General features: G+C 47.3%; 1 protein-coding gene across 1 annotated transcript; it reads right to left on the bottom strand.

Annotated features, from left to right (window-relative positions):
• Positions 1 to 134: 134 nt before the first annotated feature.
• LOC135899395 (uncharacterized) lies at positions 135 to 27748 on the bottom strand. Its single transcript, XM_065428649.2, has 4 exons — positions 27217 to 27748; positions 10796 to 11024; positions 7864 to 8328; positions 135 to 1277 (listed from the first exon to the last, which is right to left on the bottom strand). Exons 1-4 carry the CDS (start codon positions 27657 to 27659, stop codon positions 762 to 764), a joined length of 1653 nt encoding a protein of 550 aa, XP_065284721.1. The 5' UTR covers positions 27660 to 27748; the 3' UTR covers positions 135 to 761.

The following is a 27748-nucleotide window of genomic DNA, read 5'->3' as shown; positions in this document are numbered from 1 at the left end:
TGTTCTCCGTCTATGTCTTCCGCCAAACGCCCACACTCGTCTGCGCAAGAACACGTATTCCGTTATGTTTAAGAGGAGTAATTGAACGTCAAACTCGCAATCCGATAAGATCGCGAATGGGTCACACAACGCTGTTGACTGTAAACACCTTTATTCACATTTAGGCAAAGAAGCAATGAAAAAAAAAACATGCTCAACGTGTGCATATAGGTGCTACGATAGCCATGCGTGGTAGCAGCTGCACTCCATCTCAACACACAGCCTTGGATATGCGCAAGGCCCGGAAACTAATAGTTCAGCCTGCGATCACGTTACTTTGTGAGTCGCTTCTGACCACAGCCCAATTACCTTGCCCTTTCGTCCAAAAGTCTTGGGCCTCCGTTGTTCCTCGGGACCTAAGCTGTGGCAATTCAAGACCTCCTGCAGCATTTTATGTTCAAGAGATTTGAAGTGTTGTCTCGTGTAAACGAAACGAGAAGCCGGCCGGCTACCTGCAGACACTGAGTGACACTCTTCGTGCCAAAACACTGGTCAGACCCGCCCACATTCCAAGTCGCGTTTTGTTCGTTGTTCCAGTACGCGCGAGAAAAAAAAAGTACGTTCACTGTCGGTCACATTCGTTCCTCGAGCACGGCAACCACCCACAAGCTAGTGCAGCGAAAACGGAAGCGTTCACCAGTCAGCCGCGGCTTAACCGAGGCCTAGCGGTCGCACGTAACCTGCACTGCTTGCTCACTCTTTGAACACCGCGTTCGGACACATCACGTCTGCACCTTGAGCTGGAAGTTGAGCGCGCACGCCGATCCGGTGAGGAAGGCGAGGTCGTCCGCGCTCAGCGCCGTGCAGTCCTTGAGCGTGAGTGACTCGAGGACTTCGTCGAGCAGCACCAGCTGCTGGATGCCCAGGATGCCCACCTTGCGCTGGTTGTGCAGCTCGAGACGCGTCAGGTGCCTGAAGAGCCCCCTCTGCAGTGCCTCCATGACGAACACGTCGTCGAAGCTGTCGCAGCAGCCGAGCACGAGCTCCTTGAGGGCGTACGACCCGTTGAAGAGCAGGCCCAGGTCTCGCGGCTTCATGGAGTGCGGGCTCTCGGGGTCGAGGAACAGTGCCTCGAGCTCGCCGAACGGCTGGTCCCTGACCTTGACGCCGTTGCGCTTCCAGCACATGTTGATGGCGATCAGCTGCAGCGTCTTGATGCTCGGACAGGCCGCGTCCACTGCGGCCAAGTCGACGTCAGGCATGACCAGCTTCAACGAGGTCAGTCTGAGTCCGGCTTCCTGGAGGAAGAAACGAGGGAGAAACTTCGAGTGTAGCGAACATTTGCGTGTATGGTTGATCACTGGCAAAGACGCAGTTGGGCTTCATCTCCGTCTCTTGGAGCCTGGCCATAGAGTCCCTGAAGTTTCCACTCAAATATAACTGTAAATATGTACAACAAAGTTGGACTTGCAGAATTCCAACTTGGTACCGTATATATGGCGCACTTAATTCTGGAGTTTTTACGTGCCAGAACCACTATATGATTACGAGGCACGCCGTAGTGGGGGACTACGGATTTATTTTGACCACCAGGGATTGTGTAACGTGCACGCAATGCAGGGTACACGGTCGTTTTTGCATTTCGCTCCAATTAAATGGCGGACGCCGCGGACGGAATTTAATCCCGCGCCCTCGGGTTTAGCAGCGCAACCCAAAAGCCACTACGCCACCACCGCGGGTGATGGCGCATTTAGGATGTGCACTGAAGATAAAATATCATATTCCTGAAGGATATCAAAACGACACAATTTACATATTCAAACTTGTATTCACCAATGTTATCTTGCGCGATTGCCTATCCCCTGGGGTCTGCAATCAGCCGGTATTTTTCTGACGGGACCGGCTACTGGTGCGGCCAGTGGCGTAGGCAGAAATTTGCTAGGGTGGAGTAGAAAGGGGAGAGAGGGGCTGGGAACGCGGCTTACTGACGAAAATTTCGGGGGTAGGTGGAGAAGGCAAGTTGCCCGGTGTGCCACCCCCTGGCTACGACACTAGGTTTGACCCCGACACCAGCACTCCAATGACCGTATTTCCGATGCTACCTCAAGTAAGCCGCATTGCAAGTGGTCTATCGAGCGTTCAGACTACTCGCGGATTAGTTTTTCCTTTTTTTTATTTTCAGCTTCCTACGAGTCCAAGCACGTCCCCGGCATTCCGATACGTCTGATCGCGTGTGCAACGTATGCAGGGCGCAGGGGCGTAGCCGGGGGGGGGGGGGGGGGGGGCTCATGGGGCTTCAGCCCCCCCCCGAAATTTTTTCGTGCTGTCCATGCACCGCCGACCAAAGCGACCCCCGGCGCCGGAAATCACTCTGGATTTTGTCTAGAATGTCTTTTTGACGATCGAAAAGACATTTAACCGCGAAGATTGCGAACTCGGGCTGGATTTCGTGGCAACGCCCATACATCGGCAGTCATATAATGCCAAGCAGTCCCATCCGAGCACAAAGTTTCAAGGGCGCTTTGATGGTGAGCGGGCTCGCCGCGGCATCTCACTGAGGCCACGGAATCTATGGAGCGCATGGATATCAATTGCGAAACTTTATGGGTATAAATATCATAAGCTCTTGATGTGAAACGTGCATCGACATTTCCAAAGTTGTGCTTTAAATTTTCAATTGCGGAACTTTGTGGGTTTAAAGTTGTTATAAACATTTGACGCCAAAGGCTCATTGACTTTTCTAAAGTCTTACATCGGAACATACAACGAGATAAGCCAAAATCAACATACTAGCAGACCAGTTGACAAAGCACGCAGCGAGGTCCAATGAGACGATGCGTTGTGGTGGTTCATTTGTGCCGTCATGTCACATAAAAAAAATATCAACATTTTTTTTAACCTACGCCAGAACATCCATGTCAAGACACTAAAGCCAGCCAAAGTAACTACGTTCTTATTTATTTTTTCTGCTTTGACTTTTATTCGCCGAGGACACATTGAGCCTCTTCAATTTTTTTTTTGTTCTCGCTACCCTACCCACGGGCTGCCAGAGCGAGCCAGAGCGCATATGTTTTTCTCGTATGGCACCGACCACCATGCGGTGCACTTCGGTGGGCGTTCGGTTTGCTCTGGCAGAGTGGATTTTCACCTGACAGAGTTTTTGAAGCTTTCTGGCTAGCAGACGAGAAGAAAAGAAAAAAAAACAAAGGTCGCTCACCGCCATCACTGCGGGGACTCGAAGGATTGCACCGCGTTCCTTGAGCGGAACCTTTCCGGAAAGTCTTGTTTCGCCGGTGTAGGATACTGAGCAGTATGCGTATGGTTCTCAGTGGGCCAATCGTCTCATGTTTTCTTCGGTATTAATTCCGTAGCCCCATTAGGTGCCCGATGTAGGCATTCGATTCTGGCCAACATAGTTTCCTATGCGTTCTTTTTTCATTTCGGTGCCTCCGCCCCACAGAAAAAAAATACATTGTTGCAGCGCAGCGAATTGTCGCATGGTGAAAGTTCGATTTTGATACTTCTTTTGCGGAAAGTAATGGGCGACGGGACGCTTCAGTTGCCGGATACGTTTATTATATTATTCCGAAAGCAATTATATGGACACTCCAGGCGCATTCCTGCCATCGCCCTCATGTTTCGTATAAAGTCCAAGGGTGATAACATCGTGACCACACGCTGCATGCTGTATGTGCGAGTGAAAGCGTAGGACGGGAGGTGGAATGGGTGAGCCGACGATGGTGGCTCAGTCTTGTGTGCGCAAAGGAGAAAAGCGGGGAGCAAGCGCGCCGCCTTCCGTCGCGCGCAATACATCGGGGGGAGTGGATGGAATGGGGCGGAATCTAGGATTCTGTGAATATATGATTGTGCAACATGTTTATTTGCCTTGTTTGACGCATACATACAGTTACTTTTTCTTACATACATGGACTCATTGGAGACTTATACGTATACTTAAATATATTGTTGCGAGGTTTTGTGTATGCATGCAGTGAACTTTGTTTCCAGTGACACTTTTTTGTCCTTTATCAAGCCGTATTTTCGCATTTCTATATCCCATTGTATCTTTGCATTTCTAATGTACGAGGGCGAGTCAAATGAAAGTGCGCCTACCCTAACCGCGCAATAATGGTTCGGTTCATTATCTGCGAGGCATGCACGTAGGACAACCGCATGTCTCATTTACAAAAGTAACACGCAGGTGTGAAGATAACTGTTCTTTAATGCTCTCATACACTGGGTTGAATATGGTTGCGTCGCATAATGGACATTTCAAAAGGTGAACAGCTCGGTGTCGCGAAGTGTTTGACAGCTAAAGGTGTTTCCAAAACAGAAATTAATCGCCGTATGGCTGCCGTTTACGTTGAACACGGCATATCATTGACCACTGTGAAGCGTTGGAGCAAACGGTTTAAAGGACGTTGTAAAGACATTCCAAGACCGGGCCAAAACCATCGTGCAATCACCCCCCACACAATTTCAAAGGTTCATGAGCTAATGAAACAAGAAGGGAGCATAAGCATCGATGAACTGGCAGACCATCTGAACATCAGTCACGGTTCGGTTCACGCCATAATTCATGAGCTTCTCGGTTATCGGCTCTTTGGTGCGCTATGGTTCCCCAAGATTTTGATCCATCGCGAGAAGACGGAGAAGTTTCGCGCTGCCTTGACTCATCTGATCGGGTATCACAATGAGGATGACGACTTCTTGTTTGCATTTGTGATCGGGGACGAACCTTTATGCCACTGCTAGGAGCCTGAAACACGACGGCAAAGCTTACAGTGGAAACATTCGAATTTACCACGCCCGATGAACGCAAAGGGCATCATTTCCGCTGGAAAGGTGTTGTTGACTTTTTTTTTCGGTCGTCAGGGTCCATTACTGATAGAATTTGCTAAATCTTGAGAGGCTATCAATTGTTTCCGATATTGTGAAACGCCAGAACGGCAGTGTGTCGCAATCAAGAACGAACAACGTGGAAAATTGACGAATGGGGTCATCTTGTTCCACGACAATGCCTGTCCCCACGTCGCTTATGTGGTTAATACAAAACTGGCAAAATTCAAGTGGGAAACGCTGCAGCATCCGCCATACAGCTCAGACCTGTCACCTTGCGACTTCTACATTTTGGGGCAGCCGAAAAAACAGCTCAAGGGAACCAGATACAGACTTTTTGAAGCAGCAACCCAAGGAGTTTTATAAGACGGGAATCACGCGACTCGTTAGTCAATGGGACAAATGTCTAAATTCTCATGAAGACTACTTTTAAATAAAGTACCCCGTTGTTGGCTCATATTCATTTGACTTGCCCTCTTATATCTTGCAGAATTCCTGCTTTTTATACGTGCATGCCCTCTGTTGCGACTATGATTTCGGTGCAATTACTCACGATACACGACCAGTGACAGCTGCTCCTGCGTAATACATTAAAACAAATTACAGCGTCATTGAGATTTTTCACTGGCCATTGCATATATACAAGAATGTAAGCACGGTTCTTGAATGACAAAGTTTCGTTAACATATTTGTCCTCAACTTGTTCAGTTCATTGCCTTTTAATTTTTCATATCAGTGGTATGCACTGCTTTCCTGGTTTCGAACTGATATAGTTCTAAAGTTCGTGTGATATTTTCTTTACTTAAATAGACAAAAATATGGAAGCATTGATACCAGTTATTTTGGGCAAAATTTTTTGGACATACGAGTATATGCTTTTATGAAAAAATACATATTTTATTGTTTTGACTGTGCGTAGCGTTCAAAAATTCGTTTGCAGCATCTTTGGCAATGACAATGCAGTTATTATTCATGGATTTGATCCCTTGACAAATTGTTTAAGAGGAAGCTTTAGCTCGGGCCCAATCCGACGCGGCCTATTCAAATACTTGTAAAATGCAGAAACGCTCTTCTTAGATAATCTTGCTAATCGCTTTTGTTGAGATTCGTTGCATTTGAGAGAGAAAGTTAAATCCTAGTTCTGTTGGAAACACAACTTCGATTTAGGGCCTGAATTTTGTTTAAAATATCTTGAAAAATTCGAAAGTTTGAAAAAATAGAAGCACGATGTTTATAAACTAATAGCTTTGCATGAAGAACAGACATTGTGGTTCTGTAAACGGCATCTATTATAACAGTCAAAGCGGACAAGTTTGCTATGTCAATTTGTATCTTACGTGAATTGGTTACGTTGTGTACAAGGGTTCTGCACAAGCCGTATTTCCACAATACTAAATTTTTTTTAGATTCATGTGTAACATATCCATTTCGTCCGCTGTAGATGTACTATTAGATGCAATTCACAGAATTGTGATATCATTTTTCATTGTTGAGTCACGGAGTTTTAAACGTGATAGTTTCATTTTCTGAAAATTTTCGATTTGGCCAATTTTGAATAAATAATTGACCAACTCAATGAAAAATTCGAAACCAGTAGTCACTAGAATTAAACTTTTTCTTTTAAATGCAACAAACCTCCTCAAATTTGAGGAAGTGGTTGCAGGGAAAAACGAATTCCCCGTCTACATGTATTTAAATAGGAGCACCCGAGCTAAAGCTTCCTCGAACAAAATTTCTGGCTACGCCACTGGCCCCATATTATATATATATATATACATGGGGCCAGTGGCGTAGCCCCCCCCCCAAACAAAATCTCTGGCTACGCCACTGGCAGGGCGTGAGAACAATTGAAATTTCAAACACAAGCCCGTGTGCCCTTTCTCTCGAGGTAGTCACGCTTAAAAGACATGTTTTTTTGCCGCAAGTTAAAACACACACAGAAGGAAGACACGTAAAGGCAACACGGGCGGCGTATAATCAAGGTCACAAACTCCTCTACGCCAGGCGCACCGCCTGCAACGTCGCTGATGTATGTCAAGTGGCATTAGTAGTAAATGATTCAGTGAAGAAGGTGCAAAACAGCCCATGAAAGTGTATCGAGCAGCAATAAAATGGAAAAGGATTAAGGTGCGATTTCAGGCGAAGACCTGACGTAGACCTTGCGTAGGCCTCTGGCTATGTCACTTGCTAACTCTGTAGTCGAGGCAAAGAGAGAGTGTCTCCGCTACCAGTGACGCTCGCCTCCTGCAGCAGCTTGATGACAGGTGATGTTAATTCCCCTATGGGTAGCAATCCATGCCGCAACAGCACTACATCTCTTGTGTTATCTTTGTCCATCCCTGTTGTGCTGTTGAAGTATGGTTTAGTTTCTTCTAATAACGAACCAAATTGAAAACAATATATGTATTATTGCACTAAGACGTTCCCTAGACGGCGCTTCAGAACTTCCCGCGTATAAATAAAATTTCCGATGGTGCTCGACGATGGGTCTTTTAACTAAGGAATGAGTGCATAACTCGAACCACGAGGAAGCAAAATCACATGGTCATGAAAGCGTCCACTACGATTGTCAGCGTATATCCGAGCGCTTCTAGAAATCCGTTCGCTCTATTTGAAGGGATGACGCGCTCGAAGGCGTAGTACGTACGCTGCAGTGAGGGGTGTTTAGGTCGCTTTTGTTGTTCAGTCGGGCCATTCCGCAGAGAACGAAGCGTACGCGTGGAAGAAAACCGCCATCATCCGCTCACACATCTGCCATGTGACTGAAGGAAGGGTGGTTGCAGAAGAGTAGGGACGACCTTACCGATGGCTCTACCGTAACACGTAAGCATTCAGAAGCTCCAAAGCTCTCGCGCGACCACACGCGCACTTTGCATCGGTGCTTTTGCAAGGCGCTGAAAGTCGGACCACTGACCACCGACCACAAAAGCGGGCGAGAGAGACAAAGAAAGCCCCAATAGCGTGATTCGTCAGTATACGTGATACCAACACGCTCGGCATTCTGCACTTCAAAGAAAGCCGTTCGCTTTAGAACGGCTTCGGCACCTGGAGGACCGGTTCCAGCTGCGTGTAGAAGAACCACTCGGAGGTGGACTCCGCCGTCCGGATGGACAGCTCAGTCAGGCCGACCAGCAGCCTGAGCGGCGAGATGTCGTCCGAGGTCTTGACCTCGATGTCGATGGCCTGCAGTCGGGGGCAGAGCTCGATGCTCTTGGCGAGGAACTCGCGCATGGTGGGCCGCACCGAGGTCTGCACGCTGAACACGTTCACGTCCTTGTACTCGCGCAAGGCCAGCTTGAAGTCCGGAGGCTTGATTTCGTTGAGCACCACGAGCGCCTTGTCCAGCGAGGGCAGGTGGATGGCCTCCAGGTGGGGCAGCTTCTCGAGGAGGTACACGACGCTTCTGACAGTGACGCCGACTGGTGCGCCCTCTATCGAGATGTACACCAGGTGCCGGCAGCCTCTGGTTCCGGTTTCGTCGACCAGGGACCGAAGACCGGCGTCGGTTACCTGCGGGACAGTTCCACGTACGCGGCAAATGAAAAAATCGTGTCGTGATAAAACGGCTTCAGTAGCGCTGCCAGATCTGGTCGAAGGGCTTACTCGTATATGCCCTTGCTTTTTTTTTTCCAGTAAGCAGAATTACTGTGTGGGAGCAACGATTCCAGCTGGGAGGCCGCTGGACTCCGCCTGGTGAAGTCCATGCGAGCAACATAAACATACGATAGCCCGCCATATATACAGCTGAGTTATACGCCCGGTCCAGTAGTGACTGTACCTAAAAGGATATGTTAAATTAATGGGTTACTTAAGCTATTTATGCAGATGTTTTTATTTTGATTGCACCATATTTTTTATTGCTAACCAAGAGAATCTATCACTACGTCATGCTTCAAAATGTTCTGCATCCCGAATTCGACCAACGTTGTGATGCCTGCTATAGTTGCCTCTGATTTCCTCTCACTGAATTATGGGACTGAAATAAATTCGAGCAAAATACATGCTCTCTTCGAAGTTTGAATGGCATGTATTGACTATGGAAGTCTCTTCTTTAGTCCAACAATTTAAACGTCGGCATAACAATCTGAGGTGACAACGAATCAGTTAACTGGCTGGCATGACAATATCAGCCTGATTCGAGATGCAGGATATCTTGAAGTAGGACATTGTAAATTTCCTACGTTGGCTATAAAAATAGAATGCAATCAAAAAGAAAAAGATCCTTATCAGTAACTGAAGTAACCCCTAACTTTAATACGTCTATTAGAGGTTAATTTGCTTTTAGAGAATAGAATGTCACGGCGCAACCTCTATATTTCAACTTTCTAAAAGGTAACAATGTACATTATATATTGTATTAGTTACAATGTACCTTACAAATGCGAATTTGTGCACCTATACTAAGGGATACCCAGCTAGGGGATTATTGCCCGCCTGAGCTTCAACCTCTCAAGAATATTTAAAAATACTTTTTCTCTCAAACGAAAAAAAAATTGTTACTTGAATAAAATTATGAAGTTTTAGACGCCAAAAACACAATCTTATTATGAGGCACGCCGGTTGGTGGGAGAGACTCGGGATTAATTTCCACCACCTGGGCTTCTTTGAAGGGCCCCTCACCAGGCCCAATGCAAAGTTTCATTATCTGCCAGAAGTTGTGAGGCGTCGACTACGGATATTACAGATATTCCGTAGGTCCAAAGACCCAATTCTGAAACTGAGAGTTGCGCATAAGAGCACGGCTGATAATTTTGACAGGAAAAGGATTTAGATGCTCCGCGCAGGTTTGGATTAGTGATTTTCTTTTCGATTGTCCCTCATCGGCCTTGCTAGGCAAGTGCAACGGTGCTGTCTCGCACGCACTTGCTGCAGTGTCAAATACGAGTTGCCAATCATTCAGCTGTATATCCAGTGTCATGTTGTTTTCTCTGTTGCCTATATAGCTGTGTATGTCGGCTTTGAATGAACACCAAGGACAACAATAATTTTCGGTCTGGTATTAAATAACCGTCTCCAATGCCAAAAATATTAGTACGGGACAGAGACTTGGTAAGAGAGACACAACCCAAAAAATGAAAGGCAGGTGGCGATACCTGGAGTTCTTGAACAAGCAGGCCGTAAGATCATGAATTTCAGCAATCTCTCTTTAGATGTACTTGAATTTTATCCATAAAGAATGACACTGTACTTTAACATAGTCAATGACTGAACGCTCAAGGAACGTTTACTGAGCCACCATGCCCAAGAGGAACAAAGGTTGAAATTCATGACGTACGATGCTGAGGCCCCCTTTCTTGTCAAAATTACACTTTCACATTTGTTTTCTATTCTACTAAACAACTTATGCTGACAAATAAACGATAAAGAGCGTTATGAATAAATACTTTATCAGTCCGGACTGATTTATGGTAGAATCTCGTTAAACTTCAAGGCACCGGAAAAGTGTGCTGCATTAAGAGAAGTTCCCTTTACTGAAAAATATATGTGCACAGGCGCAGCACTACAAGTAACATCAGTTTCGATAGCGAAGCTTTGCGAACGTCACCGGGTTTTGCGACCGTGGCTGCGGCCTGGCTGTTCTCTTGTCGAATAGGTCAACCACTTACAGCCAAGCACGCGCCCCACGTGCGCCGCTGGATTAATTCCTTGCATCACCACAAGATGGCTCTCGCCACTGCGCATCCGCGGCAGCGTCGGCGCCAGCCGTTCCAAGGAAACAAACAGAAACCACATAGCACGCGTTCGCGCATCCGCAGTGCACGGTAATGAGGAAGTAAACGCTTTTTGCGGATAGAATGAATTCGAACTGCGCTACGTACGTATGCGCGTGCTGGCTCTGAAACGCGCTCTTGTTTTGACTCTCTATGCGCTCACACGAAGCTTCGCTGCATATAGATTTCAACTCATTTGCCCTGCTGCAGTTTTTTTTCTATGTCAGTGTCTCTTTAAGCAACGCGGCCGGCGACCCCGTACCGACCTGGGGTGTCTCGCAGAGCGTGAGCTTCTGCAGCTGCGGGCACTTGTCCCCCAGCGTCTCGAGCACGCGGTCCGAGAGGTTCTCGAAGGCGACCAAGAAGTGCCGCAGGTTGGGCAGCGTCGCCAGCATGGCGCACAGCTCGTCGTTGTTGCAGGTCAGGTAGAACTCGAGCGACAGGTCCGTCAGCTCGGCGCCGAACGTGCTGATGCGCCGGAACATGCGGGGGAACCTGCGGCACGGGTTTAAGACCTCCTGAAGGTGCACAGTACGGGGTGCACAGCCGATGGCCTACGAGAAGGTTCTCTCGTTTTCGAGTTTTGTATCTTCCTTTTTGATATGTCATCATAAGTAATGTCAAAGTGGAAAAAAGTGTATTTGTGTGAAGTGGGGTAGAGGTAAAGAGGTGATGGAAGAGCTTAGAAGAGAGGATATGGATATATATATATGTTCGCTGGCTGCGCCCTATCTGCTGGTGCTGAGTTTGTCGCTGCTGCTCTACGAGCCGAATAAACCCCCTTTACAATATATATATATATATATATATATATATATATATATATATATATATATATATATATATATATATATATATATATATATATATATTCTGTGTGTTTGTGTGTGTGTGTGTGTGTGTGTGTGTGTGTGTCACGTGATTGACGTGTAGACATCAAGGAACGACAAGGAACGTCAAAGGCGAGCGTCAATAAATGGTGGCAAAAATCCGGGCAAACGCAAGCTGTGGTCGCGTGGCTGCCAGCAACACTTTGGCTTGCTTACTTGGATGCTTCATCGTCGTCTTGCCTTCTTCATAACATTGGCCCCCGTTGAATAGCTTAGCCGTCCTGGCGACTTAAGGAGTTGACAGCATAGCGGGGTCATAAGAGGGCTTGAGGCGATTCACATGGACGATTTCTCGACCATGGCGACACAAGAAGGACAGTGTATCAACTGGCTTGTTCCGATGCGGTGTACATTGTATAACACCGAGAGTGCGGCTTAATCGTTCAGTTAGCCCATTCGTTTGCGGATACTTTGCAGATGTCATGCGATGATCGATGCTGCACTGAACGAGCAAGGCTTGAATAGCAGCAGACAGGAAAACACGTCCTCTGTCGCTCAAGCACTCACGGGGAGTACCGTGGCGCATGACGAATTTGCGTAAGAAGAAAAACGCAACGTCTCTCGCTGTTGTTGTGAGCAAAGCTGTAGTCACCGCGTAACGCGTGAGGTGGTCGACGCCGACAATTATTCACTTATTCCTGGATGTGGTCAAGGGAAGCAGGCCGTATAAGTCGATACCGACGCGGTCAAATGGACGGGCTGGTCAAGAAAGAGGCTGAAGTGTACCGACCGTGCATTGAGGTGGAGCCTTGCACCACTGACAGGCAGGTACACGTATGTACTTGCATACAAATGTCTACATTTCGCGCAGGTAGTATCGCTGACGCCGGCGGTTGTAGGTCTCGAGAACGCCGGCGTGAGCGCTTTCCGGGTCGGTGTGGAAAGCAGTGCAGGTTTCCGTGCGCATGTGGCGGGGTACCACTAGCAGCCACCTCCAGCCATCAGACGCGTAATTTCGATAAAAGAGGAGATCGCCTCGAATACTGAAATGGGTGGCTTGGCGACGCGAGTTCTTGAAGCTGCATTAGCTGATGGAAAAGTTAGAATGTTAAGGGGTTGACAAATCCACACTTCCTTGCGGTGCTCCGACGACATGCAGGCGAGATGTCCGTCGCCGAGCCGCGACGGAAGAGTAGGTAAGCGGTGCAGTGACGGGTGGTTGTGGAGGCATATCGGCGGGACGGACTCAGCAACCTCTGTCCGAATGACATGTTGAACGTCCGGAGCCAAAGACTGCGCAGGCTCGTGCGTGAGAGGTAGTAATTTAAGCTGACGCGCTACCTTTTCACGGATAAGGTCCTTGATTGTGGAGAGCAGCGGCTGTTGATCGGCATGGCGGGTAGCTAGCTGCATAGTGCATCGGGCGTCGTGAGGGCGCGGCGGGCTGCCTGCGCAACTCGCCAAAGCTATGACACCATCAGACGAGTGCAGCGACCGTAGTGAGATTTCTGGCGAGCAGCATCTAGAAAGCGTCGTCCTCGATACCTTCCTTCAATATGTGCTTGATTTTCTCATCCTAAGTCGTGCTGGGGTTGACGCGATTGCAGAGGTTGAGCACATCCTCGATGTGGCCCATGAAAATCTCGTGGGGATGCTGCGCGCGTCGATGCAAGCCCTGCTCGGCGCGAAGCTGGCGGGCCGTAGGCCGACGAAAGACGTCCTTAATGGAAGTCTTAAAAACGGACAAAATGGGAATGGCCGCCTCGTGGTGGTGATACCACAGTTCCGCCATGTCCGCAAGATAAACATGCCGTGAGTCAATTTCGTTGGATCGTCCCATTTGTTGTTGGCGCTGACGCCCTCGTTCGTCGACCACCAATCTTCAACACTGAATCACCGGAGCCGTTGAAGATGGGCACATTCCGCTGATGGTACACGGTGCCGCATGCAGGTGGCATGGGCGGCCGAAGGGTTAGTTTGAGTCGAGATGTCGTTGGCCATAATGGGAGCAAGAAGAGAAGTGAGCGTCCGGGAACGAAGTTCCAGGGTGGTGCAGGAGATCGACGCAACCTCCACCAAATGTCACATGATTTATTGGCGCGCAGACGTCAAGGAACGGCGAGGAACGTCGAAGGCGAGTGTCAAGAAACGGCGGGCCAAAAATCCGGGCGCTTGGGTCGCGTGGCTACCACCAACACTGTGGCTTTCAGCTTCTTCGTCGTCCTCTTGCCTTCTTCATTGCAATATATATATATATATATATATATATATATATATATATATATATATATATATATATATATATATATATATATATATATATATATATATATATATCGCTCCTCGAAGAGGCATGGTGCGTATCGAGTGAGCTCCTGAACAACGCCTTACAATGTGGTGAAAATAGTTTAAATCACGGATCCGGGGCCTCAGAGACGTTCGACGTAATGCTAATGCACTTGCCGCTCCATCGCCATTGATTTCCTGTAATTCGGGTTGTCCAAACCGGGTGTTACTTTAAGCGTAGCTTTCTTTGCGAACCCTGCTGGACTTTCACGACAGTGACTGCTTGGTGCTACCGGTGCCTTGCCGAAAAGCTCACACTTCAAGAAAGAAAATCGAATTACCTGCGCGATGACGCAATCGAACCAAGGCCTCTCACGGGAGCAGCCTGGCGCTCTGACCATCAAGCCGCAATAAGAGCTGACGTGCCAATGCAAACTATAGCCGTTTGAGATTATCGCCGCAGGTATGAAACTACGTGTAGCGTTGGTGCGCGAAAGCGCATGCGCGCAAGCCAATTTCATTTATGCCAAGGACGCAGGAGTAAAATGGGCCAATTTATAACATTCGATTTACCGCTTCACGAAAGCTTTGCTTCACATGAATTCCAAGATGTGCGTTGGACCTGCGTATTTTTTAAAGGGGGATACCCGGTACATATTGTATTTTTTTTTGTCCGGCATTTGTATGGCACATATTGCCCCGACTGCCCCGGAAAGGCGCTTGTCCGGGGTTTGAGTCCCGGACCAGGACGATTTTTCCTTCAACTGCGAGGCTTTTCTTTCGAGGAACCCGTATGGGTTTCCTTTGTAGCATTTGCTACGAGCGGGTGGATGTCTGATTTTCCCTTTATAAATTGTTCCTTTGTCAAAAATCCAAAGACACCTAAGCACTTTTCGTGAGTTGTGGATGCGAAAACACGTATGTCCAATCGAACGCCGCTGAGGGGTTGTTCTAGTTAGGAACTCCTCGCGCGAGCGCGTTGAGAAGCTTGGCGCATTTTGATTTGGCTTTACTGAGGCGCAGTTAGAACGCAGGCAAGGGCATGCGTGGACAAGGAACGGGCTGATGACAAATTGCGCGCTGGACAGGAATCCAATCCGAGCCTCCAGGGTGCGAGATGAGCCCGCCTCCCTGACGCCGCAGCGGCTCCGCGATTCTGCCTGACTAGAGGTGTGCCTGCTGCGTGCGTCGTTGCACACGTCACGTCGCAGTCATCTGGCTGTCTAAACGTGCGGCCTGGTGCCTGCGTCATCAGGCACGTGACGGGCACGGCCAATGGGGAGGAAGTCGCGCCAGGTCGTGAGCGTGTGTACAACGAGGGCGTTCATGACGTTCCGAGGTCGACAAATGGTACCATGCTTTCGCATTCCCATACGCAATCAGTCTTAAGTGTCTCTGCATGCACAATTTCTCTCTTTCTTTTTTTTTTTTGGGGGGGGGGGGGGGGGTAGGGGGAGGACGTGCAAAGAATTATCAAATTATTAAGCAAGAAAGACGACAGCGCTTTGTTTGCCACTTGTTGCATTCACCTAAACAGCAGAGTTTACGAAGCTATAGTGAACAAGTTAAACCATTGTGGCATTGATCGTTCGTATTGCTAAATTTCTCAATTGCGCTTAATGCATTTTGCACACGCTATATTGCTTCTCTAATTACAACACCATGGCGAAGCTTTGCGCCAGAACTTTGATAGCATAATACAATGAAAAATTATCGCCCTTTCAAGCCGCTGATCAACTCGGCTTTCATTTTCACTTAAGACATTCTTTAAAGAGATTTGACGTCATGGATTCGTGAGTACAAGTATTATCAATGGACATTTGTCAGTTGTGCTCAGCTTAGAAGCTTATAAGCTTATTCTGAGCATGAAGAGGCACAATTGTCAACGCGAAATCGTCATGCTGATTCTTGTGTAAGTATATTTTGTAACTTTGGACAGATTTGAAGATGTGCATCATTCAAAATTTTAATTATTTTCATTCTTACCTCCTTCGTTTATTTTTACTTCGTTCCATAGGTTAGGCGCAAATTTGAGCTTTCTCTACTAAAGTTTTAGCTGTTGTACAACCGTTTTGTGTCTGTGCATGCTTGCAGCACTTGATGCACCACTGTGAGCAGCGAAAGCGTAACTTATGTACGCAACAACAGGCCCACAGTGACATGCCGGTAGAATTGCGTACAATTGTCATGGTGCAATAGGTAATGAAATGAGAATAATTTAAACATACATCCTGTCACCGCATTGCATCACCGGTGTTCTTTGTAAACTCACTGAGGGGTCTTCGCAGCGCTGTGTTCAGAATAACATCTCTCAAGGATCTGCAGGCTTTTGCTTAAGCTTCAGTAACAGCGACCGTCGAGTGAATGGATTATTTTTCAACTTCGGTTCTGGCAGATCAGTTAGGTAGACGTAGTCTTTCTTCTGCTGTACATTTCAGTGTTCCAAGCCTCAGGGAACATTTCGACGACGGCGCTGCATTCCTACAGTTAACAAACCTCCCCTTCTGACTTATCTGTTTCTGAGAAACCTTGCTTTACTGAAAAACTGTTCTTTTGGCACGGTTGCAAAGCTGAATTTGTTCATCGTACTCATAGTCCTCATGGGTGCGTTGCCACGTTCGTTTCATCTTCCCTCTCATAGAGCAGGCGTGAATATTTAAGCATTAAGGTGAGCAAATGGGAGTCATTATGGCTAGAAATTGAAAATTCCTTGTGTCAGTACAACTAAAAGAAAACAATATTGAGCACTGTTAAGCGATCCCCATCATGCTCAGCTGCTGACTTCTGCAACTCTTTCGCAACAACAGTAGAAAATATATCGTATGAAAACAAAAACGCACTAATATTACGAGACTTCAATGTCAATTTACTTGAGTCATATCCGGGTTATGAAGAGCTTACTAACGGATCTAATGCATGCGGTTTTGAGTCTCTCGTAAACATACTGACTCTCTTGCGTGCCGGCCGATACGTATTCTTTGCTGGGCACTATTCTATCTAACGTTGAGCCGTCACCAAATGTTGGAGTTGCAGAGGTCAACATCACTGACCACTATCCTGTGTTCTTTTACCTTGGCTTGTGTTCCAGCGACAACGAAACCAATTATATCACGTCGAACCTTGGTATGCTGGCTTACAATGATGAAATAGCACGAGCGGATTTCTAAACTGTTCTTGCTAGTTCAGAGGCTGAACTGGCCTACGTTCGATAAGTTCTCATACGTTATGACAAGTGCAGTAACGCCCTGTACAAAATATATAATGACAAAGAGGTGCGGCTCGCCTCGCTGTCCCTGGGTTTCTTCAAGCCCTCTAAAATCGTTTTTATACAACTTGTAGAAACAAAACGGAAACCGTTTATAATGCGCATTTTGCACCGTTACAAGCTTCTATCTGAGCAACTAAACCAGGCTCTTGAAAATGAAAAAAACTTGTTTTTTTAAAGAAAACTTATTGAATGTAGTGACGATACCAAAAGAAAATGGAAACCGAGTAATCAATTCTTAAACGCGAAGACTAGTCAACAATCTATTACCTCTGTCACCATGAATGAAGTAACTCTTCAAGATCCCCTAAGGATATTGAATGAGTTTTGTGAATTCTTTTCCTTCTCTGAAACAGTTGCGTTCGTTGAAGCTCCTGTACTAACCCGTCAGCCGCAGTCATTTTTCATGAGCGCTTGCACGCCCCATGAAGTCTAAGGTGTAATAAGCAATCTAAACAATACAGGAGCTGGATTAGACAAGATACATTCGTCTTACACTAAAAGCGTGAAGCGCATTATTTCCGAACCTATCTGTCACGTCATCAATCTAACTTTTGAGACAGAAGTATTTCCCAGTCCAATTAAACGGGCTAAGGTAAATCCGACATTTAAGAAAGGGGGTCGATCACAAATGCAGAATTACCGCCCTTTACCTATATTGCCTTTCTTAAGAAAGGTTGTAGAAAAATTACTTGAAATGCAAATACAGACTTGTTACGCCAAGGTTAATATCAAGGTAATATTGGTTTTCGTCGAGGACATTAGATAAAAAGCTTCTTCTTATATTTCTCTGACTGGATCAGAGCACAACTTGATAGTGGTATGATAGCTGGAGCTGTCTCTATAGACTACACCAAACCCTTCGACAACATTAATCACTATATCATTTTTTTCTAAACTCGAAAGCTATGGCATTACAGGTCCGGCGTTAACCATTATTAAAAGTTATTTATCTGACAGGTATCAGAGCGTGTGTATTGAAGGTACGTTGTCGCCTCATAAACTAACGAGTGCCCCAAGATTCAATTCTTGGACCACTGCTTTTTTTTATATATATAATAATGACCTTCACTATTATTTGAATACAGACCAATGCCTCTTGTGCACCGACGAGACAACCATCATGGCTTCTGGTAACACGTCTTCTGAATTAATTGCGAATCTCGACCCGTTGTTACAATCCTTAAAGCACTGGAGCCGCATTAATTGCATTAAAATTAATTCGTCTAAAACCAATTTTGTGGTATTCTACGCCCCTCAAAGAAAATTCATTCGGACCTATCAGTACATATCAATAATGTTGCCACACCACAAACACGTAGTGCTACATTTCTAGGTGTGACCATTGAGTCGAATTTTAAGCTCAATCATCATGTTGCCTGTGTAGTTAAAGTTGGTTTTGGAATAAGAGCACTTACCAGAACACGACCATTTTTCAGTCTAGATACATTGCTCTCAATCTGTTACGCATTTGCGCAATCCCATAATAATAACTGTATCCCATCCTGGGGTGGTACGTACAGAACTCATCTTTGTAGACGTGTTTCTATGCAACAGCAAGCACTTAGAATCATCATTTTATCTTCTTTTGCCCAACCATTTGCGCCTTTGTTCTAGTCGCCGCATATCCTACCTGTTGAAAGACTACATAAATTTTACATCCTGGTTTTCCTCTTTGAAGCCATTAATAGGTATGGATTTGTTAATTTCCTTCCTGAAGATATAATTACTAACAATAATATGACGCGTTTTGCTTTTTCAAACTATCTATTACTGCCCGAATCACGGACTAATTATGGCAAGCAACTTCTTTCCTTGCCATCTCCCACCTGTGTCCAGCACTGAAATCACCAATGTCATTGTACAAGTCCCAGAAATGTTAAAACAGCACATGTTTGAATTCTTAGATCCTTAGCCATTCTGTATCAGAACCTATCACTGCATATTTGTTTCTTTTTTGTTGCTTGTTCCTTTTTTTGCACCCCGTATTGTTGTAATTACCCTTTTTTAAATACTCTGTTCATGTAGCTGTAGGATGCCCTATTTCCAGTTTCGACTTTTGGGCCTCCTGCTGTAAATGTACTGTAAATACGAAATAAACTTTGGAAGAATCTCAAACTTTGAAAGTATAAGGACGCCTGAACAAAGAGTTATTTTCAGTCAACTGCATATTGCATAAAGTGTGGTTCAGATGAAATTGCTTGACTCAAAGCAAAGTGATTTTGTCGGCTGTGCTAAAAACTTGACAGGGTGAAGATGAAAGGCTACTGCAAGTATTCTTCTTCTTATTTTTTTTTTTTTTGAAAATAATGTGAGCTCTTAGAACTATAGCAAAGTTCTAGCTGGGATTGCCAGTTTTGTGCACGGAATGCACCACACTACTTTCACACAAGTGTCGTAAAACAGCGAGCTCGCATCTTCTTTTCCTAATAATGCACCGCTTCAGGTGTTGCTTCTGGACACAATACATATTATTACTCAGTAATTGTGTTTCATCTGCCACTGCTTATGTGAAGCAGTATGCAAGAGAGACCCGTGTGTCGTCACGTAAGATACGCTAAGGGCTTTGCCAGTTTTGCTTTATTATGCAGTGCAGCTGTATCTTACCTCTGATGGAATAACTTTATAGAATTCCCTACACACCCACACAAGGCTGCTCTTAGAAACTCGAAAGTGAAAAGGCCCATACTAAAATGATTTTTTGCAAGTGTGGCTGTGATACCCAGTGCCTGCTGGTAAATGGGTGCTAGGTGCATGTCTACTGCAAATATGAAGGTTTAACAGAGTTTAAATACCAACAGTGGGATGTTGATTTATCAGAAAATTGCTCTCGGAACACCTAAATCTTGAGAGCTCCGGCACATAACTAGGACGAGACCTCATTATTTTCAGTACAGCTTTCTGTGTGAACGAGAACATGAACTTGATGGGCAGCTCGCTAGATTAAGATATTTGGATATGTTGTGCCGTGATCGTGTTTTATATGAGTGCACGCACTTTTTTCCCTGAAACTTGCATTGGGGTTTTATTGCCTAAAAGCTGTTGGACTTGCAGATCGGCACTTTTTTTTCGTTCACAGTCTAGAACAGAACACGGAATAGCTCTGAGTCGCCTATATATCTCTGTTGATATAAACTCAGAATGCCAAACAGTACTTAAGCAAATAAAATATTAGAGCATCTAAGTGCTTATACTTCCGATGCCAACTTTTATCCAATTTTGAATAAACTACTTTATTCTAAAGCTTACACTGTCCCTTTTACATGTATGTAGATTTCACTCCGGACATTTTGTAAGATTTGTTTTCTCAATGAAACATTATAAACACTCTCCTTGAGACTGGTCGGAGTGCGATCTAATGTTGCCGTCGAGATTAATGAGTGCTGCATTTGGCCGGCATGCCTAGGATACTCAGTTCGTCCCTAAGTTATCAGGTCAAAAGTTTCGTGATTGCTCAAACGAGCCCAAAAAAACAACTCGTAATATTCGTGTCGCAAATAACGCCGCCCGTTGAGGAGAGCAGCATTTTTTTTTTGATTTTTTTTTTCGAGACGGTGTGACATAGTTCGCCGTTTTGATGCGCCCTGTTTGCAATTAGGTGGAAAAGCGGTTAACAAGCAGTAGAAAAGTGCCGTTTAATATGCTATTCATGCCGCTTGCAAAAAGCCGGAGTGCGGCTTCGCCGCATAGCTTTCGGTTGCTTGACAGGTAAGATGGTGGACCTACGCGCACCTCGCTACCTTTGGCAGGGAGGTTTTTTAACCTCCCCGACCTTTGGTGGCATGTACGTTTGGTAGCACGTACAGTGACTGCATGGCTGACATTCGAGTGAGAAGGGGAAGAGATGAGCTACAAACAAAAAGGAAACTGAAAAATACACCTGGCCTAACCGGAAATTACTTCATGCGACGTAGCCACGTGACGTGTGGAGCGCGGGTGTTTTGAAAACGAATGTAACGCGCCGACGAGCGCTAGCTTGTTCCCTGCATGGAGGACTGCCTGCGGAAGTGTCCGGAATAACAACACGTTGTTCTTGCTCTGGAACGCGACAAAGTGGAACGACGACAAAGTGGTTACGAAGGTGGAATCGCGATGACGCCTGCGTGACGACAATGCAATCGCCACGAAAAAAAATGAGGTCGATGGAACGACCCCGACGCCATGACGACGAGTTTGTGATGATGACGCGATGCCGGCAATGACGTCACGACGGTGACGACGATGACAGTACGACGACGATACGACCACGCAGTGACAGCAACAAAGCAAGTACGGCGGAAAGATGGCGATCGCAAGAGGACGAAAGAAGCATCGCAGTGCCACGAAAGAGAAATGACGACGGTGACAACGTGACAATGACGTCACGTTGGAGCCCACGTGCATCACCTGCCGCCGCGGGTCGCCTTAATTCGCACTATTTCCGGTGCTCGCTTGCACAATGTCGGGTGGGTTTTTTTTTTTTCGAGCTGCACTATATCCGGGATGGGCACTACGTCCGGGACGTCCTGGATGGGTAGCGGCGACAAAATTGGCACGTCCTTGCGCGTGACCTCGTTCGGACCGCCTTGGCTCCCACTATAGGCAGAGAAATGCTTCGCATTGAGAAACAAAAATGGGACACGGCTAGACAACACGTGTGCCGTTATTTCCGCGCTGTTCCCAAGTATCCAAGTAAATATGTGCCAACAAGCTCAGTTCGCAACCCTTCTCCGACAATGCACCCCATTTGGTTCCTGTACGGCCCGATACGTTAACTCTAACGACAGAGTACGCTGGCTCCGATTGCGCCCAAAATTAATGGGCTTATCAAGAAGTATGATGACTCTCGAAAATAGAGCTAAATGTTACGAACAGTATTTCTTCCAAATGGAGTTTCCGGTACTCGAAAAGGACATTTCCCTATGAGACGTGTATACTGCAAGGCACTTTCCTCGCCTTGCCATAGCGGGTTGCTCAGCGAGCTGGTGAATGAGAGATAGTACGTGGAGACGTTGTGATAGCTTGCCCTACGGTGCGAGTCAGCGTGTGTTTGTTTGTCGCGTGTATTTCTTTAAGAGCCCTGTATGCGTACATTCCTGAAACTGTGCCTGAAGACGCAGAACACCCAGTCGCGGTTTGCTGCGAACTGACGGGTCATCTGCAGGTCAAATTGTCCATGATAATGCGTTTACGCACCGCGTGTCTTGTTAGCAAAGGTAGTATATATAAAGTACATACATACGATGACGTCCGCTAAAGCTGTACGTGCCAGAAACACGACATGATTACGAGGCCCCCCGCTGTGGGAGACTCCGAATTAATTTCGTCCACCCGGGGTTCTTTAGCGTGCGCCGAACTCAAAGTACAAGGGCACCTTTTTTATATTTCTCTTCACTACAAATGAGGTCGCCACGGCCGGTATCGAGCAAGGCAGGCTGTCTTGCGTTGCGCGCGCGGCGGCAACTTCGTCTTACCGAGAGGCGCGCAGCCATCGTGAGCGTAAGCGGACGGTTTTTCTTTTTTAACAAGAAAATAGCGCATACGCGACGTTCTGTACTGACGCAGTGTTCACGTGTCTACAGTATAGTCTCCAGACAAGATATACGCGGTGAGGTGGAACGAGCGCATGACTATACGTTGACACCCATTCAATTCTTCTTAACGAGAAAAAAAAAATAGAGCAGTTTCGCCCGACAGGTGAATAGAGGTGTGCGCCGGTACATCGCTGCGCCGCTGCCGCCGCCGCCGATGTTTCTTATCGGCGAGCTCGGTGCGCCATTGAAATAGGAATAAAGATAATTAATTAATTAATTATGGGGTTTTACGTGCCAAAACCACTTTCTGATTATGAGGCACGCCGTAGTGGAGGACTCCGGAAATTTTGACCACCTGGGGTTCTTTAACGTGCACCTAAATCCAAGCACACGGGTGTTTTCGCATTTCGCCCCCATCGAAATGCGGCCGCGGTGGCCGGGATTCGACCCCGCGACCTCGTGCTCAGCAGCCTAAGGGAATAAAGATATCCAGCTCCGTTTGAGATGTTGTGTTGTCTTGCTCAATTCTTGTGCCTGTCTCGAGCATAGAATCATGTCAAGAAGGGGCGCAATGAGGCGACACAATAGAAGCAAAAGCAACCACGCGTCTGCGCATGCGTGGCGTCACAAGTCAGCGCCAACGAGGGATTCCGAAACTTCTCCTTCAAAAGCGCAATGTGGCGCAACAAGAATAAAAGGCGACCTCGGAACGTCGGAATCACGGCTTGAGGGCCGCGGGCACTGTAGTTGCAGGTAGAATCGGCAATGTGTTTGGAAGCGGCATCAGCGCGAGTGATGCAACTTGTAGCAACGGAAGTTTTCGCATTATTCCGGCTGTTGCATTCGAAGGAGCTTTTCTACACTTCTACATTTAATGTTTTTTTTTGCATGTCTACTACGTGGTGCCCTTTCTTTGAAGCATTCATATAAAAATTGAATGCAATCAGCACCGATAGCTGCACTGAACTATAAAACAGTTTCGACGTGTAGGTTAAAAAGTTTTTTTTTTTTTCGGAAATAATGGTGCATCCGAGCGATGCCTGCATTCATACTAATCCAAACTTCGTTCATTCAACCTGGCGACGACGAGTTAAGTAATTGAGCAAATTTATTTTCTACCGCATCATAACATCTCAGCTGAAAAAAAAAATTTAACTTGCTGCAGAGAAAAAAACTGTTTTGATTCTTTTTTCTTCATGGAAAAAGGACGTTATAAGAAAAGTTACATGAGCAAAAGGTGAATAATATTCAGAACAAGTGATATCACTTATTTTCCAGTCGGAAATGCGCGTTATAACATCTGCTCATTGGTTGGCAGCTTAATTTTTACGTAAAGCATACTGTATAAACACAATCTCATTCAGAACAAGTGGAAGCAAGGTTAACATATTTAGAACGTGTCACGTTCATCGGTGCTGGCTTAGCAATTCTACACGAATTCACTGACTGTTTACTCAATGAAAGAATCTCATATAAACCGAGGCATAGCAAAAAAAAAGAAAAAAATTGCGACTACGACGCGAGAAAATAGCAAGTCTCTGCATATTCGTCGAGGAATGATTTGAAACACACTCAACGTGGACGTTTTTAGATATGTGCCCAATTTTTTTTCATCATGTCAGGTTTTTGAAAAGCATAAGACTCACAAAACGTTTCGCATTTTTCTCGCTTTCAACACCTCTGTATTCGGTCCTCTAAGCCCATTAGTATGAAAAAAGCCAGACTTTCAACCAGTTTAGCGAAGAAGGATGTAGCAAACAGCTTTTTAAATTTTTGGTTTCGGATTCCACGCCGCTGCCGCCGACGCCGCTCGAAACCGACACGGCGCACACCCCTACGGATGAAGCACAGTAAGCGCAGCGTCATGTAGACCTCCTCATACAGTGTGTTAAGAAAGCGCTGGCGTAGGGCGATTCGATGGTGTACGATGTAGGGTGCTGACAGACGTTAGGTGCGTCTACCCTAGTGACTCGGAGCCAAGTTGGCCGAACTAATGCCCACACCTTTATTGGACGACACCATATATATAGAAGGCGTGGCGCCCTCTACATTTTTCCCCCGAGATATGCACGCAAGAAACACCAAACACTTGACGAGTCAAGTCGTCCCGGAGTCTTGACTCGAAGTCCAAACCTGGTGACTCTCACTGCACAATCATTGGAGACTTGTGGTGTTGCTGTTGCCTTGGCGTCTGCCACCGTGGTCTGCTCTTCGTGCCCCTCACGGTTTTCACTCCGAGCTGGATCGTTGAGCTGGCTCATCGTTGAGTCTGAATAGGGGCCTAGATGTATCCTATTACGCACAAGCACCGCGTTGGGTTTTTCCACGACGTACGTGCGGGGCTTGGAGACTGGGCTGAGAACACACGTCGTATCCTTGACGTCTCGATCCCACACCGCATATCCCGGCCGCAGCGGAGGAAGGACGATCATGGCATGACGGCGATCGAAGTCTTTCTTCTGCCGCCTTCTCACCTCTTTGTCTTTGCACCTGACATCGTCTGGCGCAGGCCACTTCGGTTCCAGGCGGTCGACTGTCTTGGCAAGCCTGGTTCGCAAGCTGCGACCCAACAGTGGCTGCGCTGGGCTGAACCATGTGACGCCTGCAGTGTCTCTGTGCGACAGAAGAGCCAGAAAAGGATCGTCTGCTTTCGCAAACAATTATATGGTCGTACGCATCACCCTTTCAACTTCCCCGTTTGACCGCGGGTAGTTTGGACTTGAGGTGATGTGTCGGAATCCATAGCGCTTCGCAAAACCTGCAAAGGCATGTGAAGCAAATTGCAGTTTATTATCACTTCGTACTACTTCAGGAATTCCAGAACGAGCAAAAATGCTTTTGACTGCGCTGATGACCGCCTCAGAGTTCGTGCTTCGCATGTAGATGACATGAGGGTAGCGAGAACGATAATCAACTAATAGTAGGTAATTGTGCCCCTTGTAACAACACAAGTCCATTCCTACTTCTCGCCATGCTTGTTCTTGAGTCTTCGTTACCACCAATGGCTCACGTCTTTGCGCTCGTGTGGTTGCAGCATACTGTCTGCAACGAGTGGCTGTACCGCCACACGTGATCCTGTATCGTAGGCACAGTCCTCGAACTGCTCAAGCCAGGTAGACCATGCACTTGGGTCGGCTAAGTCGAAGCTCGATGGCTGTTGAGTCCAGGTACCCCGGCAAATGCAGCGTCCGGCTTGTTCAACATTAGAGAGAGCGAACAGCAGCCACTTCTGACAGCATGTACGATGTGGGGTGCTGACAGACGCTAGCCGTGTCTACCAAAGTAACTCGGAGCCGCGTTGACCAAACGAATGCCCACACCTTTATTGGACAACATCACATATATAGAACGCATGGCGCGTAGCGCCCTCTACAGATGGTACCGCCGTTCGCTGGCGTGACGAGCGTTTTCCCAACGCTTGCCGCCACCGTAGGGTGCGCACCGATGTCCTCCTCGCCACCGGCATCGCAGGCTCCACACCCTCAACGGTGCGCAAGATGCGGCAGAAGGAAAACCGCCGGCGTTTGTATGTCGAAGTGCATGCTGTCCGTTCCGCTCAAGATCTCTGTATCTTCATGCACCACAGTGTGTTACGCACATTCCTGGCCAGCGAGAACGTTACCGTATATAAAGGCGCACAACGGTCACGCCAGCATGGGAGACGACGCTGCCCTGACTCTGCGGCAGAGCCGATTGAGCGGAGTGAGAGGAGCCGTGCACTTGGCTGCGTCGTTTTTGCAGCTAAACTAGCTAGGGGGCACGGCGCCTCTCTGGCGTCCCGGAAGACCTTCTAAACCTCCACGCGCGGGCCGCTGATACCGGACAGCACGGCGGCAACGGCGGCAGATCGAGCCCGCCTCGAGTGTCGATATGATTGATATCGCAGCAAAACAGTAACCGTTCCTACGGTACTTAGCACGCACGAGTACACCCCATTTAGCAAAAAAGATGCAATTCCGTTGTACTCTTATAACCTTCCTGTCTCTTTACCTCCGATTATTGACAGTTCTCCGCAGCACCATCACGGCGAACAATCCTGAGTTTATTGTGCTAAAACACGGCCTCCGAGATCGACCGGCGCGCGGTGTGTGATCTCGGAGGCCGGGGCTAAAATCCCGCGTCACGCAGAGGCCCACCTTGGCGCTGTCAAACAATAGAGCTAGTGACACAGTTCACCTCTTCCCTCCCTTTCTTCGCGATAACTAACGACTATGCGTTACAAGCAAGGTGACGAGTTGGCGAATGCTAGTTTTCATTTCAGTACAAAAATAAACAGCGCAAGCACAAGCAGACTGGGACGTAAAGTACAGGAAGCTTGTGTCCCTTCCATAGCTCATGCATAAAAAGTAGACTGCGCTATGCTATTGTCACGTCAAGGCTGCTACTGACAGGCCTATTCATTTAATACACGTCGGCACTAATGGCCATATTTGAAGTAGTAACTTAGCGCGTATAAAAACACGGAAACAAGAAAGACGGACAAGGACAATCGCTTTACCGCCCGTCACAATCGCAAGCGACACGTGGAGTGAAAGGCTGTACAGTGCGGTCCACTGTTAGGGGGAACACGTGAGTGTGCTTTTCTTTCCTCTGGCAAGCGTACAATCGCACGGCTTTGCAGCAGACGACTTGTGGCTAGTGGCACTTTTTTACGCACCTGCATCGACACAGCTTCAACAGACTCTGGCAGCTAGATGCGCCGGCAAAGTGGAGAGAGCCGCACGTGACACATCATTAGCGAGTGTTCCGCTTAACAGCGGACCGCACTGATACATTCCGCGACGATAAATCACCTCAGTGCGTCCTTTCGCGCCAGGAACTCGGAGGTGAGGAAGAGGTCGAGCTTCTTGACTCCCGCGCGGCACAGCAGTATCTCGAACTGCAGGCTGGTCAGGTTGAGGTGGCCGCGCTTCTTCTGCAACTTCTCGATCAGCGACTCGATGATGGCCGGCTTGCAGGTCGCGAACGGGTTGCGGCCCTCGGGCAGCGCGTCGTCCACACAGCTCCCGTCGGCTTGAGCCAGCACGACGCGCTCTAGCGCCGGCAGCACCCGAGCCACGATAACGTCCGTGGCCAGGGCCTCGAGCGAGGACGGCCTGCACCGGCGCGACATCAACGCGACCGACGAGGCGGCGACGGAGGAAGGGACCACTACCGGGGAGGAAGGCTTGTCGTCGACGGCATTGTGCAGGACAGTCGAGTACATTCTCGCCAGCCTTGGCGCGCGGCCGGACATTTGTTTTTTTTTTTCTCTTCGGCTGGCCGTGCACGCCGTGTTTGGGGCGTCTTCGTCGTCGTCTTTGATTCCTCTCTCTGCACAGTTGC

Source organism: Dermacentor albipictus, chromosome 10, assembly GCF_038994185.2.
Source record: "Dermacentor albipictus isolate Rhodes 1998 colony chromosome 10, USDA_Dalb.pri_finalv2, whole genome shotgun sequence".
Lineage (NCBI taxonomy): Eukaryota > Metazoa > Arthropoda > Arachnida > Ixodida > Ixodidae > Dermacentor > Dermacentor albipictus.
The sequence above is the reverse complement of the archived record's forward strand: the minus strand, read 5'-3'. Positions and strand labels throughout refer to the sequence as shown.

Bases quoted from the DNA above. Each gene is read 5' to 3' on its own strand.
- LOC135899395 (XM_065428649.2), bottom strand. From the start codon at position 27,659: ATGTCCGGCCGCGCGCCAAGGCTGGCGAGAATGTACTCGACTGTCCTG. The intron at 11,025-27,216 runs GTGATTTATCGT...CCCGTGCCGCAG, and splicing joins GCGCGAAAGGACGCACTGAG to GTTCCCCCGCATGTTCCGGC. The intron at 8,329-10,795 runs GTCGGTACGGGG...ACTGTCCCGCAG, and splicing joins CGCTCTGCGAGACACCCCAG to GTAACCGACGCCGGTCTTCG.